Genomic DNA, 15,941 nt, shown 5'->3' on the forward strand with positions numbered 1-15,941 from the left:
ACGAAAAAGTTACCAGTAACATCAATAATTGATTGTTAAACACCGTAAGTGCTACTTTCAAGCGGCCATTGTCTAAATTAACTCATTAAATTTTTTGTAATTGTTATTGTTTTTCATTTTTAGTTATTGTTAAGTTTTTTTTTTTTTACTTTTTTATTAATCATTAGGTGGTATTATGCAATATGCAACAAAATATAATGCAATTAAGCAATAATAAATTTTATTGTGCAGGAAAATTGCGAAAAAGTAGATCTTCCTTCCCGACTGATCATTTTGTTATAATTTCTATAAGTGTAATTTCTGTTCACAGGGTGGGAGGGTGGGGCGAGTATATTTTCTTCTTATTACTAAACATTTCACTTCCTCTTTAGCAATAGAAATATGTCTTTTTTATTAATGACTTTAATGTATATAAAACTATTTTTTTCGTTTATATTATTTGTATGAATTATTTTTTTATTGTCTGATAGTAGTTATATACTGGCATTTCTTCATTCTATACCCAACACTCTTATGACATTTTATTTGATTAGATGATATTAACATAAGGCATCATAATATTATTTGACGAACATAGCAACCCTACTCTCCCCTTAGACTTGGTGCTTCTGCATCAGCGTGCACCTTGATACTAAACTTTTAAAATTTTTAGTTTACTTTGTCTAGTAGGTGCTGCTCTCTTACGGTAAATTTTTAAACTAAAATTTTTAATTGCTGTTTAGTGCCGCTCTCTAATGGCAAATTTTTAAACTAAAATTTTTAATTGCTGTTTTTGCCGCTCTCTTATGGCAAAAGTTTAAACTAACATTTTTTAATTGCTGTTTTTGCTGCACTCTTATGGCAAAAGTTTAAACTAACATTTTTTAATTGGTTTTTTGCTTCTCTCTTACGGCAAAAGTTTTAACTAACATTTTACCATTTATTTTTAAATAAACATTTTGTCGGTTGTACTTCGTTGATTTTAATTTTTGGATTATAATTGTTGTTTTGTGGTTCACAATTTGAATAATAATAATAATAGAGGAGTAGGAGTTACAGAAATAAAATAGATTATCCTGAATTCAATTTTATTTATTAGTAATTCTAAGATGCAATCTGTGTATAACAATTTGATAACATTGCTAATAAAACAATATTAAATAAACTTAAATAAAATGCTTAACGAAATGTAAAAGGAATTACAATTAAGACTTATTAACAAGTACTTATTAACAAAATCACATATACAGCCTGCATTTCACTACACTTCCGCCTGGCTTACAATTGACGTCTGTGCCATCTGGCCTATTGCCTGAAATAAAATATTCTTTAAAATGGCTACCTTGGGCATTGAATGTTTTATTTATTTTTGTTTCTTAAAAAAGTACCTTGAATTCAAGCAGAGAAGTCACAATCATAAAACTTAATGTTTGATGTCAAAAAGACGACTTCGAAAAAAGTTAATTCGTTGAAAATTAACTCCTGAAAAATTAACAAATATTTATTAAATTAAATATTAAATTTGCTTTTTTCAAGTAATTACTATAATTATGCCACAGTTTAACTACAGTTTACATATAATGTATTTCTTATAATGTTAACGTAGAACTAATATTTATATCAGTAATATTAGTATTCATCAGAAAATGGCATTAACGATTATTTTAAAAATGTTATAACGATAATTAAAGGAATATTAATGTATTACTTTGATTAGACTGATTTGAAATAGATAAGATAGGCCTAGATCCACAAAGCATTAATAAAATAGATAAAGATAAAATGGAAAGCATATTATAAGGGTAGGCAGTTATTATTAAAGTGCTTTACAAATTATTTAATTACAAAACAACTCAATTAAGAGATTACATTAAATTAAAATTCAGAAATAAATGATCACAAGTGCTATAAACTGGATATTCTGCCGTTAGACGAATTCAAGATTGAAATATCTCTTTTTAATTTGCGGGCGAGTGTGATGATTATTCAGAATATAGATAAATCACAAGAAAAATTTGGAATAGAGTTAAAATAGTGTTGTTTTTTTTAAATTATTAATAATTATTTAATTATTTAAACAGAATTTAATTATTTAACATTCAATTATTTGAACAGAAAAATATTTTTGTATAAAAATAACCAGCGTAAAGGACTTAGACTTCAAATAAATTCTAAACGATATGATGAAAAGTTAATGCTGTAAAATTACTTAATTTTTAATTTAATTTAAATTAATGAAGTATGAATAGAAATGAAGGGTACTGGCTGATTTGAATACCTTTTTATAGGTTTAATCAACCCCTAACTTCACTTTTAAAACGAAGTTTTTGTTAAAGAGATAAGAACTATTAATAATTCTACGAAACGCCGCTAGATAGCATGGGCTTGCACTTCAGACATTTACCTTTCTCAGGTTAGCTCTTTAAAAATCAAATGAAATAAATAAGTATTTGAATTTGATTGTAAAATGAAAGAAATACATTTTTGAATTTGATTGTAAACTACAGTTAACTTGAGAAATTTTGAAAAAAGCAAATTTAATAAATTCTTAACGGACTTAAATTAAAGAAATGAAAAACCTACTAAATCGCCCTACTGATAAAGTAAAAAAAAACAACATATATTAAGCACTAAATATAAATAAAACTGTTTAAATATCCATTCCTACCCCGAAAGATTAAACTACTTTATTTATTTACAAACAAGCAGCTATACATAGCAGACAAATTTAATTGTTTTGAACATGTATATTTTGTTCCCAAATACAAACCAAATATACAAATGCACGCTATGCAGTAGCGCGCTTAATTTTTTAAATTAGGGGGTGGAAGAGAGTTGGTTAGTTTGAAAACTAAATACATTGTTTTTCTTAAAAAACTATTTACTTCAATTAGATCACAACTCGATCACTTTCTAAATGAGATTGTTCCTAAGAACATGTTTACTAAATAGTTTTGATAACTTGATCTTTTTTAAGCTAAACAATAATGATTTAGAGAGATTAATAATTAAGTAATAAGTTCAACTTACGACTCACTTTGACTCGAACAACTCCAAGACCAAAAAAAGGCACCCTGTAATTTCTTTGATCTCTGCAGTTTTACCGGCACAGACTACACTGTACATTAACGTGTGCTGTAGATGCTTCTAGCATCAAGAAAAGCTAAGGCTCCGCATAACACTAGAAATCTGTTTCAACAAAAACAATCTATCTTAATTATTTAAAGCAACAACCACAATCTCAAAGGAGTGAGGACAGTATATACTCTTAAAGATGAAGATAGTATGTCTCTGTAAGCTTGGAAATGGTAACAGAAATGGACTGAACAATCATTTCGTATCTATACAATTTAAAGAAATAACGCACCTAATCTCTAAACATAAAAAAATCGATAAACTTTATTATTTGTAGAGGTTCAGTCAGTTCGTGGTCGCGACTTTGTACGAATAGAAAATATTAAATGCAAAATACTTAAATAAATGATAAAGTATTTACTTCTGTTTCATATTACAAATGTTGCACGTTGAGAAAAAAAGCAAATAAACAAATAAAAAATACTGTCTATGTAAGTAGACAGTATCCATGATGCCTCTGCTACATAGTGGTTTCAAATATATCCGCTAGATAGCACGGGCATGCACTCCTGGCACTTAGTTTATTTACCCTTGTTGAAAGTAATTGCATTTTCTTAGTTGAACATCTTTTTAAAGTGTACCTGTCAATCAAATGCACGGTAATTGACCATTAAGTATCATCTTAACATGCAAAACGTTTGTATGAACAATACACATTTGATAAAGAAAGAAAACTAAATTTTAGGTGAATTACACAAGCGTAAACAATAAAATGAAATATAACAATGGAAAGTTTTATGGTGTACAGAACTAAAGGGACGCTTAATTTTGGAGATTTTATAAAAATGCTAACCTTTCATAACTTGCCAAAGATTACATATTTGTGGGCAAATAAATCTCTAAAAATAAATGGCATTTGTCCTAGGATTTAAAAGAATATCATTTACTTTCTATTAGAATTAGAACTTCTTGACATTTTATTTTAATTTCAATTTGTTTTTATATTTTTATAAAGTCTATTTGTGACTGCTTTATTAATAAAATAACATTAAAAACGGCTGTTGGTACTTTTTTAAATAAAGATAATGATCCTATTACTTTAGAAGTAAAAATCTCGTAGTTTATTCGTCCAGCACAAACACCATTCTTTAAATACAATCACTAATTATGTATGTATGGAACTCTTTTATTTCATTTATTAATTATTAAAGATTATTGAATGCAAGATGTAACTGAATAATGTCCAACAAAATTAGACCACAAAATTGAACAGTAGTGGAAATTAACGTATTCATCTTTACCTTTTGACTCCGAAGGTTTCATTTTTTCTCAGAAGAAACCTTAAACTTCAGCTACACACATTGTCTTTGAGAATTTTCAAGTCTTCTGAAAGTTGGAGCTTTTAAGAAATTTAACTGAAAATAATAAAGACATATATTTAATACATTTTCAAAATATTAACCAATACAAATAAATTTAATGTATTTATGTATTATAAGTATTTACTTTTGTTTACAAATTACATATATTGAAGGTAGTGAAAAAAGCAAATAAAGTGAATTATAATAGTAGTGTATTATAAAAATTACTGTCTTTAAGTAGAACATATAGTGGTTTCAAATAAAGCCGCTAGATAGCACGGGCATGCACTCCTAGCATTTATCTACCCTTGATGAAAGTAATTGAATTTTCCTATGCTGGACATCTTTTTGAAGTGAATCAATCCTGAATTTCCGCAATATTTCTTAATATTTACGTATAATCAATAAATTTGAATTTTATCAATTCAATGACTTTCACTCACCGCATCATATGTAATTGTATTTTCTTGAATATTATTTTTACTTAAAAGTAGTAGATTTCTGCAGTAGAAATCTTTTTATTTCCTTTAAAATCGTTATAAAATTAATTTGATCCGTTAATCTCTTATATTATTGTTTTCGGCTACACCATTCATTACAATATTTGCTCGAATTTTACTTAGTTTAATTATAATGATCGGATTTTAAATTGGTTAGTTTCTAGCTGATATCTTAACAGCTTATTGTTTTATTGTAATCTAAAGAGGTTTTATTTAACTACATGAGCTGTTTCATTTACAAAAGATTTCAAATTTAATTTGTACTGCCCTCTGAACGCAAGCAAAGAGAACTGCCTCCGTGCATATCTTTACAACTAATGTTATGTAGAAACATCTTTATATCTTTTCATACCAATGAATAATTTTACAAATTACTCTGTCTAGCGGGGAGTTTATCTTCCTAATTATTTAAGGGAATGCAGAGCAAAGTACTCTTTGACAAACGTACGCTACTATCAAGGGCAAGCTCGTATGTCAGAGAATTGTAAACACTGCATTGGAATGGAGAATTTAGATATGTTTGCGTGAAATTTTACCAAGAGTAATTTATAAATATGGCTACAGTTGACGTACATTTTTGAAGCTGCTTGTAGTAGAAAACCAACTATAATCTCCCAAAAAAACTAGCAACACTACAAACATTTTAGGTAATCATTCTTAGCCGTTAAACACATTTCTGACTGTAAATAAGAAGGAAACCTCTAAAAATTGCGGCCGCCTTCCCAGAGAGGCTGGAAGACAACTTATTTTTTAAAAAAAGTACAACAATAAATTTTACAAATTCGACATTTATGAAATCATTTATTCAAATAAGAACATGCTCAATATTCAAGTTATACTCGTACATGGCAGTAGGCAGCAACTATTATTACTCATGCAAATAAAGCTGCAACGAATTGATAAATTTGAATTTTACTCTCATCGGTTTACTTCATCGGCACCTGCTGAAAGATGTAGTAGTTCTTTTAAATTTAGTTAAAAATAAAATAAAATTTAAAAAATCAATAACCCATCAATTTAACTTTAATATCTCACTAATAACTGGTATGTCTCTCACATTAAAACTCACAAAATTCAAATTTAGGTCTCTAAGAGAGTAAATCGGAAGAATCTATTTAAAAATGTAAGATTTTGGTGTTAACCCAATTTTACTTAAAACCTGGGCTTACGCAAAACATTTAATTAAATCTTATCAAATTTAGAGGTGAGGAAACTCGAAGATTATAAAAAAAAGAAGAATATTATGAAATAAAAAACTGTACACTGCGGAGATCAATGGTTACCAACGTGGGTGATTGTAAATCTACTGGAACTAGCTGGAGAATAGATTTTTGTGCGGCAACTATAGGCGATAAGCCGTAGTGAATGGTTTTACTTTTGGGTCATTAACTTATTGGCCATAGCCGCGTAGTGGTTCATTTAGGTATCCATGAAAATAACTTTCCACCTTAAGACGTATAACTGATATTGAGGACCCAATGGCAATGCCCCAAGAAATGGAATAACCGATAAGTCGAGCCATAATTTTTATATAAACTATTTTATTGAACAACTTTCAAATTCTATAAACAAACATTACCGACAGGATAGTTACTGACTTATTAGTGACAAATACTAACTAGAATAATCATAAGAATAAGAAGGCTGTAAACGTAATTATAATTAACTTCAATAAGTATTTTTAATAAGTATAAATTACGTATTGTAAAAAGGTTGTTGAAATTTTAAACTAGAACAAAATCTATTAACTGAAACTAGGATATTACAGACGGTGATCCGAAAGCGGCTCCTACGATATATATTCAGGTTGGAAGGTTATCTGTTTGTAAAATAAACAATAGCCTTTATTTGAAACAAATAACCAGGACAAATTATTCTAGGGTATATTCTTAGTATTTTCAGACCAGTGCTCGTCTAGGACAGAGAGACATGGTTCAAACCCAAAAAAACAGGCTCCTCTTATTTGATAGATTGTAGACCAATTATTTCAGGAAGACTATAAGAACTTTTATTTTTTTGGCCTTGCAAGGACAACTTCAAATGAAATTCCTGCTATGTTACGTTGAATCATATCAATAAATCTACCAATGCTTAAATTCTACAGGAATCATTGGAATATTTTACCTGACTCTTGAATGTTTGGCATGCTTTTTTCACATACCAGTTCTCTAGAGCTTGCTTAGACATCAATCTCTTTTGCATCTTTTGATCTTCACTCAGCAACTTCGCCCTCTCTTCGTGTAACTTCCTTTCTGGAATAGAAGCAGATTATTAACAATAATTTTGTTTAAAATAAAACAAAAAAAAAACAAGTAAAATACACTGGGTTTCGCAAATTTAATTAGAACTGAAATATATGAAATATTTTTCTCCAAATTTTTTATCTGCAACTTCCAAATAAACGTCGAAATTTTCTTGTACCTTAGAAAATCTTCTCCCTGCGATTCGTGTGTGTTTTTAAGCACTTAGCGAAAATCGCAATAAACCCCAAACTTGAACCTGAATACTCCTCCTTAAGCCATTAAATAAAATTCTAATACTTTTTTTTTTTAGATCCACCAGTGTTATTTAAGAATAAGTATACTTCTTAATTTTAGTTGTAATTAAGAAGTATTAATTACTTCTGTTTGTTGCAATGTGTTAATTAAACCAGGTACCTGGTTGCTTGCTTTTTTGGTTACGACGAACCATAAATGACAAGATACGTCATTTAGTTATTTCAGGTAAATTTAAATAATAAAAAAGGGCCTAACCATTCTGTACAACGCTCTACGACAAATCACGTTGGACATTTACCACTTCGTATCAGATAAGCAACGCTGATACTGGTACGCCCATTGAAGTTGATTACAAGGTTTTGACGTAAAAGTGAGAAACATAAAAACATCAAACGATCAAATGAAAATCTTTTCACCTTTAAGAAGTCTATTCTTCCTTCTTAACCATTGGTTGTATGAAATCTTATTATTTGCTTCTCGGTCTGAGATGGATGATCCACTATGACTATATTCATAGTTTCCATCCTGTAGACTATCGTTGTAATAACCATATAACAATCTATAATATTCCTCTAAAGTTTTAGAATTCCATTTGTTATTATTACTAAAATCTAAGGAACTTATTGTTTCTGTTCTGGTCCTTTCCTCTTCATTACTCTCTTGCGGTTCTAATTTGTTCTTGTATACTTTAGCAAAATCACATCTACTGCAATCACCCGCACCTTTATCTTTCTTAATTTTTATATTATCATTCTTCACTGCCATTGTTTCCAAATTGTTATCACCTCTATAGGCTGATGGTGCTAAATTCGATCTAAACGACATACTTAAATCACTGATAGGCATTGGTCTTGAATAGATACTATTACTTCTTGATCTGTGTATCACTTTTGACTAAAACATAAATTTAAAACAAATCTGTTTTAAACACAAACAACTTTTTCTCATCATTTTTAAAATATTTGTACTGTATCAATTTTCTAAAAACAAATAAAAAAAAACTTGCAATAAAATGCAACAATATGGGTTTCTAAATCAGCATTTAGAGAAACTTAGATAACTTGACTTGTGACAACATAATGCAGCTTGAAATAGGAGCAAATGAAAAATCATAGAACCCCCCCAAAAATTACGGATTCGTATTTCAGGAAAAGGAAAGTAACCATTAATAAAACTAAAAAAATTCGGGTAAAATTATATTTTTATTACTACTGACAACAGATAGCAATAAATTTCGCCCACATGTAATGAAAATGCTACTGTTAAAACAGAAATGTATTCTATTTTAACCATATATGGACAAAAAAATTGTTGTTTCATCAAATCATTGTTTGAATAGTCGGTCACTGGTAATAATTTTCCAATTTTATTAGAATGCAAAGATGCGGTGGTGGATCCACGGCAAATTAAGTACGTAAGGTAATTTTATTCCTAAAAGTTTTCTTAATGCAATAAGAATAAAGATGAATTAGAGAAGGGATTAGCTAGGCTGTTAGCGTATTGGATTCCCACGTGGAAGTCCCGAATTCGAATGCAGCTGCTGACCATTACATTTTCTCTACCTAGGAGCTTCTTACAGCTCACTGACCGGTGATGGAGTGTTGTCTGTAACGAGAGTGCACTGAAAAAAGCTCCGAGCGCCAATAACCTTAGATGTTGACGCGCCATAAATCATAAAAAAAAGAAGATGAATTCAACAAGTAGTTGAGATTAGGCTTCAATAAATAACAAAATGGATTGGGGTGAAGAATTAGCTCCCAAGAAGATCCTTAAATGAACGTTTATTCTTTTTAAAATGTAATGGGTCGCTACACCATCAATCACCATTATAGATGTCAATATTATTGACATCTATAATTGCAATAATTAAGATTCAAACAGAAGAAAACTTCCGTTAAATGAGCATTACTTTTGATTAGGTTCAATGGAGATATAGTCAGATCAAGACCTTAGATTTTTGTCAACAGCTTAATCAAAACGAAGATAATAATGGAAAGAAAATAATTTTTAAATGATAGCATGGCGAAATTCAATAAAACGCTAAAATTTGAAGATAATCTCAAAAAAAAAAATCAAAAAAATTTATAATCAAGAACAATTTAAAAACAAGCATAAAGATATGTTATCTACAAATTAAAAAAATAAAATTTAAAGAGTTTTTAACGCGTTTCATTATTTTATTTTAAGTTATGTCGAAAAAAAACTAATTTTAAAATACATATTTATGTACAATGTTTTTTAAATCGCTGAATATTTCTATTCAACAGAAATCCTTTGAGGGCTCTTTTCAAAATGAATGTGGTATTAATTAGTCTTTCCATTTATATAAAGAAAAACAAGTTCCTTATGAAAATTTTATACTATTCAGAAATACTAAGTAACATGGCTTTTTCATCTACTATTACTTTCATTCAAGACGAAACGAAAGACATAATTTGTAACCTTTCTAGAAAGCGCCATTTGTTCAAATGATACCCCAGATCATAAACATGAAGATATTAGAACATTTAGAATATCCTTCTACACGTGAAAATCGCGTTCAACTATGAAAGACCATTGTAGTAATGTCCATTAATTTGCATCTAAAATTTGCACAAAAAGGGCACGGATTCACAGAACACACTTTTACAACCACTGGTTTACAGCAACTTCAGTTTTAATCTTGCGACAGCTTTGTATCATTAAGAAACTGAGTAAATGTTAAGTTTTAGTGAACAAAGCTTCGAGGACAGATTCAAATGGAACTGGAGAGTGGTATTTAAATTGAGCTACACTTAAAGGTGTTATCCATAAATTTGGAGACAAAGAATCCCCAGATTGAACTAACATTAGAGTACCATTCTACAAGTGAAAATCGTGACACACTATAGTTAGTAAAGCCCACTAATTTGCATCTGATACTTGCAAAAGCAAAAGCTGAGATACTGAAACCAATTATTCACTTCATACAAACAATATTACACTTTAAATGTTTGTAATGTATTAATAGTTTATTTAAATCTTGATTATTCTAAGTATTAGCAAATCTGTGCATTCCAAAGGACATAAAAAGTACTTACTACGGTTCCCTTCTCGGGTGCGCATTTTCTCTCTTGTTCCTTTTTCGCCTGATCCTTCTTTTTCAACCAATTTCTCACGGCCAGTTCGTTAAGTTCTTTTCGTCCATTTGTAATATGTTGGCTTAGTTTTTCCTTTATACTTTGATCCAATAATTCTTGTCGTCGTTGATTGAATTCCTGTATAAGTTTCTTTTCCTTCCAAATGTCAAATGTTTCTAATGGCTACAAAAAAAATGAAATAAAAAAATATTATTTTTTCTTCAAGAAAAACGTTTTTATTAATTCTATATTTTAATAAGAAGGGCATTAAAAACATTACTTTTTGAAAAAACAATAAAACGCCATATTAATCTAAGTGTTTTTTTAGAACGAATCAAATAGATAATAATTTTCTTAATGGGAACAGTAAGTGAACTAGATGTAAGAATTACGTTTGAGAATTTACAGTCACAACTCTCCAACTCCAAAAACGACCTCTTGATAAGGATGGCCCACCTAACCTGTCATGAGAAGTTAATCTATGAATAATATAACAGCTGATTTCTTGATTAGATGTATCTTTCAGTAATTTTATTTTGAAATTAGGATCATTGATTATGTTGCAATTCAAATTGTTTTATACTTGAACCATTTTTAGTTGAGATAATATTTCTACTTAATATAGGAAATTTTGCTTTGGACAAAACAATGCTAAATTATCAGATTATATTGGTTATCACGGATCAGAAAATATATTTGAGCAAAAATGATAGATGCATGCTTTGGTATTATTCCCTTAAAGGGAATTAATAAGGAGGGTTATAGTAAATGCTAGCAAGGAAGGACACATTTTTTCTGCATTATCATTTTGAATTAGAATCCTTTCCTCACAACCGAAAGGATAACCGTAAACACAAATTTGATGAATTTGAAGTTAGAAACAGTACCAGAGCTAGATAATGAGATGATATTGCACAGTCCAAATAATCGTAGGAAAGAATTCCAAGGCTTGATATACATGAATAAGTTATATATTAGATTCGGTGAATGTCAGATCTGCTGACACAGAAATGCAGTAAAGTGAGCATTTATTGAAAATACTGCCAACCAAAAAAAGGCAGGAACATCTGTCGAGGATTTAAGTTTATGGAAATCAGAGAAGATTGATTTTTCTTGTAATAAGAGGTTTTTTGCAATATGATAAGGCTCTTTTCGCTGCGGGCCTAGGAAACAAGACACGCCTCATGTTCTAATCTAATCTGAACTACAATCATTTACAACTCACCAACAAAAACACACCACTCTCACTGGTTCAGTAAAAGTTTTCTGTCTATTCCAATTTCTACGACGGGAAGTTGAAAAAATGAAAATACACAATATCATCATGATATCATATTACACCTAAACAATAATAGGATTGTTTTCCCTTTCAATCAGTGGTACTTCACTTGATGGATTACGATATTTTTAAATTTTTCTTACGCTTACAAAGAAAGTGCACACCAATTGTCTCACATAAATAGATTCTACATAACAAAGCTCAGCGACTCTTGCAAAGTTTTTTACTCAAGGATAACTGATAAATGTGGCTAAAAAAAGCAACGTTAACTGCCAAAGAATTGGTAGACTATTACGAATGAGGTTATGTGCGCACAGTGCGGTAGAAGCATGCATTGTTTACAGTAACACTGACCGTATTAAGGCTTTCATCCATAAATCAGCAGTAGAAAATAAACCAGCTTGGTGTAGAGAACGTGGCTTCACTTACCTTTCCGTCTCACTAGTATACTTGGCACACTATATCTTGGAAACATAAGTGAAATCGAATGCCCTTAAGCCAAATCGATTATTAGTATACCTGCGATGATGGATGAAAGTTTGGATGCTTAGAATAAGCGAGAAAATTGAAAACTAGCCAGAAAAAGTAAATAAAGAATTTAAATTCTCACTTTTGATGGAGAAAATTTGCTACTTGATTTCATTATGTTTTGCTCATTAAACTTTTAGGATTTTGAACTGAATTTTTTATTATTATTATGTTTTTGGAGAGTCTTCCGATCAAAGTAATTTTATTTATTTATAATTCTACAGATGATTTTAATTGATAAACAATAAAATCAGTTGTTATGGTTAATTTTATGTATTTCGTTTTTGAGATATTTATTTTATTATCTACTTCTGAGATTATTGTCGAAGCTTTTTATTACAGTGCATTAACGACCTTTATACCCAGCTCTCTCTTTATAATCAACAGTGAGATGAAGAAAGAGAAAATCTAAGTGGCCAGCAGATTGATTTGAATCTGGGATTTCCGTGTGGGAATGTAGTACGCTAACCACTGGGCGAACCATTTTCTTTCTCTGATGATGATCATTATTATTATTTAGTAGTAACGTACCGTTTAGTGAAATGTCACATTAGAGGTAAACTAGCTCATCACACCCCATAAAATGTTTTTTTCCCCCAGAAATTAGACTCTAAAAAATTGGGGATCCTGTATATGTAACTTGGAATTCAAGTCTAACAGTCTCTTCGAAGACTGGAATCTCTCAGTGCTGGATGCTAATTGAATCCAAGAGTTCGGATGTACTTTGCGATTTTTCTTCATAATTCATTTCTTACAAATAAATTGTCAATTCACTGAAGACATTCTCAGCTCTCAATAAAGAAGTTCTCATCAAACTTTAGCTCATATACATTAAATTCCTCTTTGAGTAAGGCAAAACTTATTTGGAATTCCGTAAAACGTTAAGATTGTAAATTCCAAAGACGTGCGTTCATTAACTCTGCCTGCTTTGCTCGCTAGTTCCTGTTTCCTAACTTCCTTCAGTTGATCCCTCCCTCTACTGTGTAAAGTAGGGTAGTTTGTGTAGCCTTAAGCTACTTAGTAAAGTTACAGTACTGTCTGTTAAAGTTTACTTTCATTGTAAGTTATACACTTCATTTAGTTTACCAAACAAAGTGGTGTCTGTTACAGTGACTTTTATTGCCAATAATGTTTACTTCTATTTGCACAACAGGTAATCTCTAATATCTTGTATAAACAACAGATGTATAAAAAAAACAAGTGTAATCTTCAGGATCCCCAGGGAATTGTGTGATCCTCAGAATTATGGTAATGCCTACCAGTCAGGCTCCCTTTAAAGAAGAAGGATATAGTCGCGACGTGACAGGCTGAATGCATTGGATGAGAATCTCAAGTCTTCAGGAACCAAAAATTCATCAAAAGGAAATGCAAATTTATTGAGGCAATTTCTTCAGTTTTAAGCGAATTCCTTGAAAATAGTTGCAACAATTTTCTTTAAAATAACTTCCTGTCTAAACAGGCGTAGAAGCCTCTCGCTTCTAAAAGTTGAACTTCTTCCCAGCAATTGCTCTGGGGGAACTCTTTTTCCCTACAATGCTTCTTAGGAACATGCCACTTATACAATTTTAAGAAACTTCAAAAAGCTTGTCCATAAAATCAAGCTTGTGAGTGATTTTCTGAAAAACTGCACCGCCATTTTTCTCCCACATTATTCATATTATCAGAAAAATTCCACCACTTTTATTTGAGACATTTTTCTCAAAAAAATATTTTTAAACAGTTCTGACGAATCCGAAAGTTCGGTTAAAGTTTCAAAAAAACTAGAGATAGCTTTGTACTAAGTTCAAATGAGCGAATAGACTAAGCGCATTACAGCTAATATGTCATAAAACAGTCTGAAACTGGAAATCAGAAGAATCCTTACCCTTAAACATTTACGTCCGATTTTGTAAAAAAGAGTTATAAGTCGGAAATCTAAATAAGTGATGTTCGGAATATACAAATTCACGGGACCTAGAACATATATTTCTAAAAAAAAAAATTATTTAGAAAATTTGTGCATAATAGAAATGTTGACAAAGTGAGAAAGAATATAAAAAGAATCAGCATTTAGCATGCAGTTAAGCAAGGCTGACAAGAGGGAGAAACAAGATCTGGATGTTCATCCTACACAATAGTGCAAAGTAACATCTGGTAGATAGCGCCCCAACTGGCAGTCCACTGAACTAGACCCAGTTTCTCGGAGAGTGTTTCAGTATCGTTTTTAACACTGTTCGACACTTAAGTATGCCCCATTTTTGGTTTTAAAAAATATCTCTTACGTGTTTAAAACATAACTTGAACAAAATATTGTTTACAGCTTAACTCATATAAATAAAAGGGCAAATTAAATAATTTTATTATAAGACAAGGTAAGAAGTTGTAAAAGTTCTCAGATATTATTAAATTATTTTTGATAAAGATGTTGTACTTAGAATAAAATCGTATTCAATCAAATATTTTTCTATGGATATACTATAAAATAATTTTCTTTACGTTTTAAATTATAATTTTTCATAATTAATTTAATTCTGAATGAATTCTTTAAAAAAGAATCTTGTCAGGCCTCTTCCAAACAATTTAAATTCTGGACTCTTTTTTTATGAAATAATTGTTGGTATCAATTACGTTTTAAACCCTAATTAATAGGCTTGGCAAAAGTAGTTGGCCAATGGTATACGAGATTCTGCAGGCTACTATTTTTTACCCTACCGCTCCTTCTTAGAAGGGATAACGTTTCAGAATCAAGAGGTATCTAATCGAAAAATATTTTGCATTCTGAAAGAGATACCTTTCTGGTTACGCGTTTAAATTTCTGAATTTTTTTATTTGGCCAAATTTTCCCAAATAACATCACAAATTGACCATTTCACAGCTTCTGAGTTAATCAGTGCTTTATTAAAGTTGACATCTGGGAAGTTTATAAAATTTTTTTGATCAGTTTTTGGAGTTAAGCTTAGTTATTATTTTTGTCTATAGGGTGGAAGATAAGCTTTAAGCTTCCGAAAGCCTCTCTGGACCTATTAAGTTACCCCCCCTTCGTATAAGTACCAAATTTTTAATAATATATTCTGATTAAACGTAAGCTAGAACCATAGAACCGAGAAGAGTAGATTATTATAACAAGGATGTGAACTTCTGTTTGTCTTTAAAGTTAAATTGTGAAATTGAACATGCAAAAGAAAATTGATGAATTGAACAGAGATTGAATTTTTTATTAAGTTGGAAATAGTGCGTAATCAGGCGTCCATGTTAAGTCCCTGAAGCTTTCTAGTAAAGTGATCCATCATCCAAAGTAAAGGGTAAGTGGTCTGACTTGATTATACACTGCTCTCTTAGATTAGATTTCAATTTACTACATGCTAGTTGTTTACTCGCTCTGTGAAAAGCGTAAGTGCAAGGTGAGAGCCAATATTCAAAATAGTGTTTTTAATGGAAATTAAAATATTTAAAATTCTCTTGATCTACGAATTTATTTTCGTAATGGCAGTAAACCGACTTTTTTTCCCCTTAAATTTGGGATTTAAGGAACGTTTCCTTGAACAATACTTTAGAGGGACGCTTAATTGAGCAAATCTCGGATAGCGCTTAAACCGAGATATGTGATACCTCGGATTAAGCCTAGGAAAACTGGGCACAGCCTC

General features: G+C 30.3%; 2 protein-coding genes across 7 annotated transcripts in view; one reads left to right on the plus strand and one right to left on the minus strand.

The window, feature by feature from the left end:
• Nucleotides 1-1,050: 1,050 nt before the first annotated feature.
• LOC141451501 (uncharacterized) lies at nt 1,051-12,559 on the minus strand. Of its 5 annotated transcripts, XM_074122937.1 has the most exons (9): nt 12,401-12,527; nt 12,145-12,309; nt 10,473-10,694; nt 7,830-8,307; nt 7,040-7,167; nt 4,356-4,469; nt 3,010-3,168; nt 1,368-1,461; nt 1,051-1,291 (listed from the first exon to the last, which is right to left on the minus strand). In XM_074122937.1, the coding sequence occupies exons 2-6, from the start codon at nt 12,163-12,165 to the stop codon at nt 4,407-4,409; spliced, it is 912 nt and encodes a 303-aa protein (XP_073979038.1). In that variant the 5' UTR covers nt 12,166-12,309; nt 12,401-12,527; the 3' UTR covers nt 1,051-1,291; nt 1,368-1,461; nt 3,010-3,168; nt 4,356-4,406. The 5 variants fall into 5 exon arrangements, with proteins under 5 accessions (XP_073979038.1, XP_073979037.1, XP_073979036.1 ...); XM_074122936.1 differs by lacking the exon at nt 12,145-12,309 and having other exon boundaries at nt 3,017-3,168; nt 12,401-12,559; XM_074122935.1 differs by lacking the exon at nt 12,145-12,309 and having other exon boundaries at nt 12,401-12,559.
• Nucleotides 12,560-12,591: 32 nt separating this feature from the next.
• Nucleotides 12,592-15,941, plus strand: part of LOC141451503 (neuropeptide CCHamide-1 receptor-like) — a 202,730-nt gene continuing 199,380 nt past the window's right edge. Inside the window, exon 1 of one of the 2 annotated variants that reach the window (XM_074122942.1) lies at nt 12,592-14,669. The gene's annotated coding sequence lies outside the window, so the exon portion shown is untranslated. Of the gene's footprint in view, nt 14,670-14,839; nt 15,600-15,941 lie in introns of those variants that run through there. The other variant, XM_074122943.1, reaches the window with a different exon arrangement.

This window comes from Rhodnius prolixus, unplaced genomic scaffold, assembly GCF_049639745.1.
Source record: "Rhodnius prolixus isolate KJV_2025 unplaced genomic scaffold, Rpr scaffold_8, whole genome shotgun sequence".
Taxonomy (NCBI): domain Eukaryota; kingdom Metazoa; phylum Arthropoda; class Insecta; order Hemiptera; family Reduviidae; genus Rhodnius; species Rhodnius prolixus.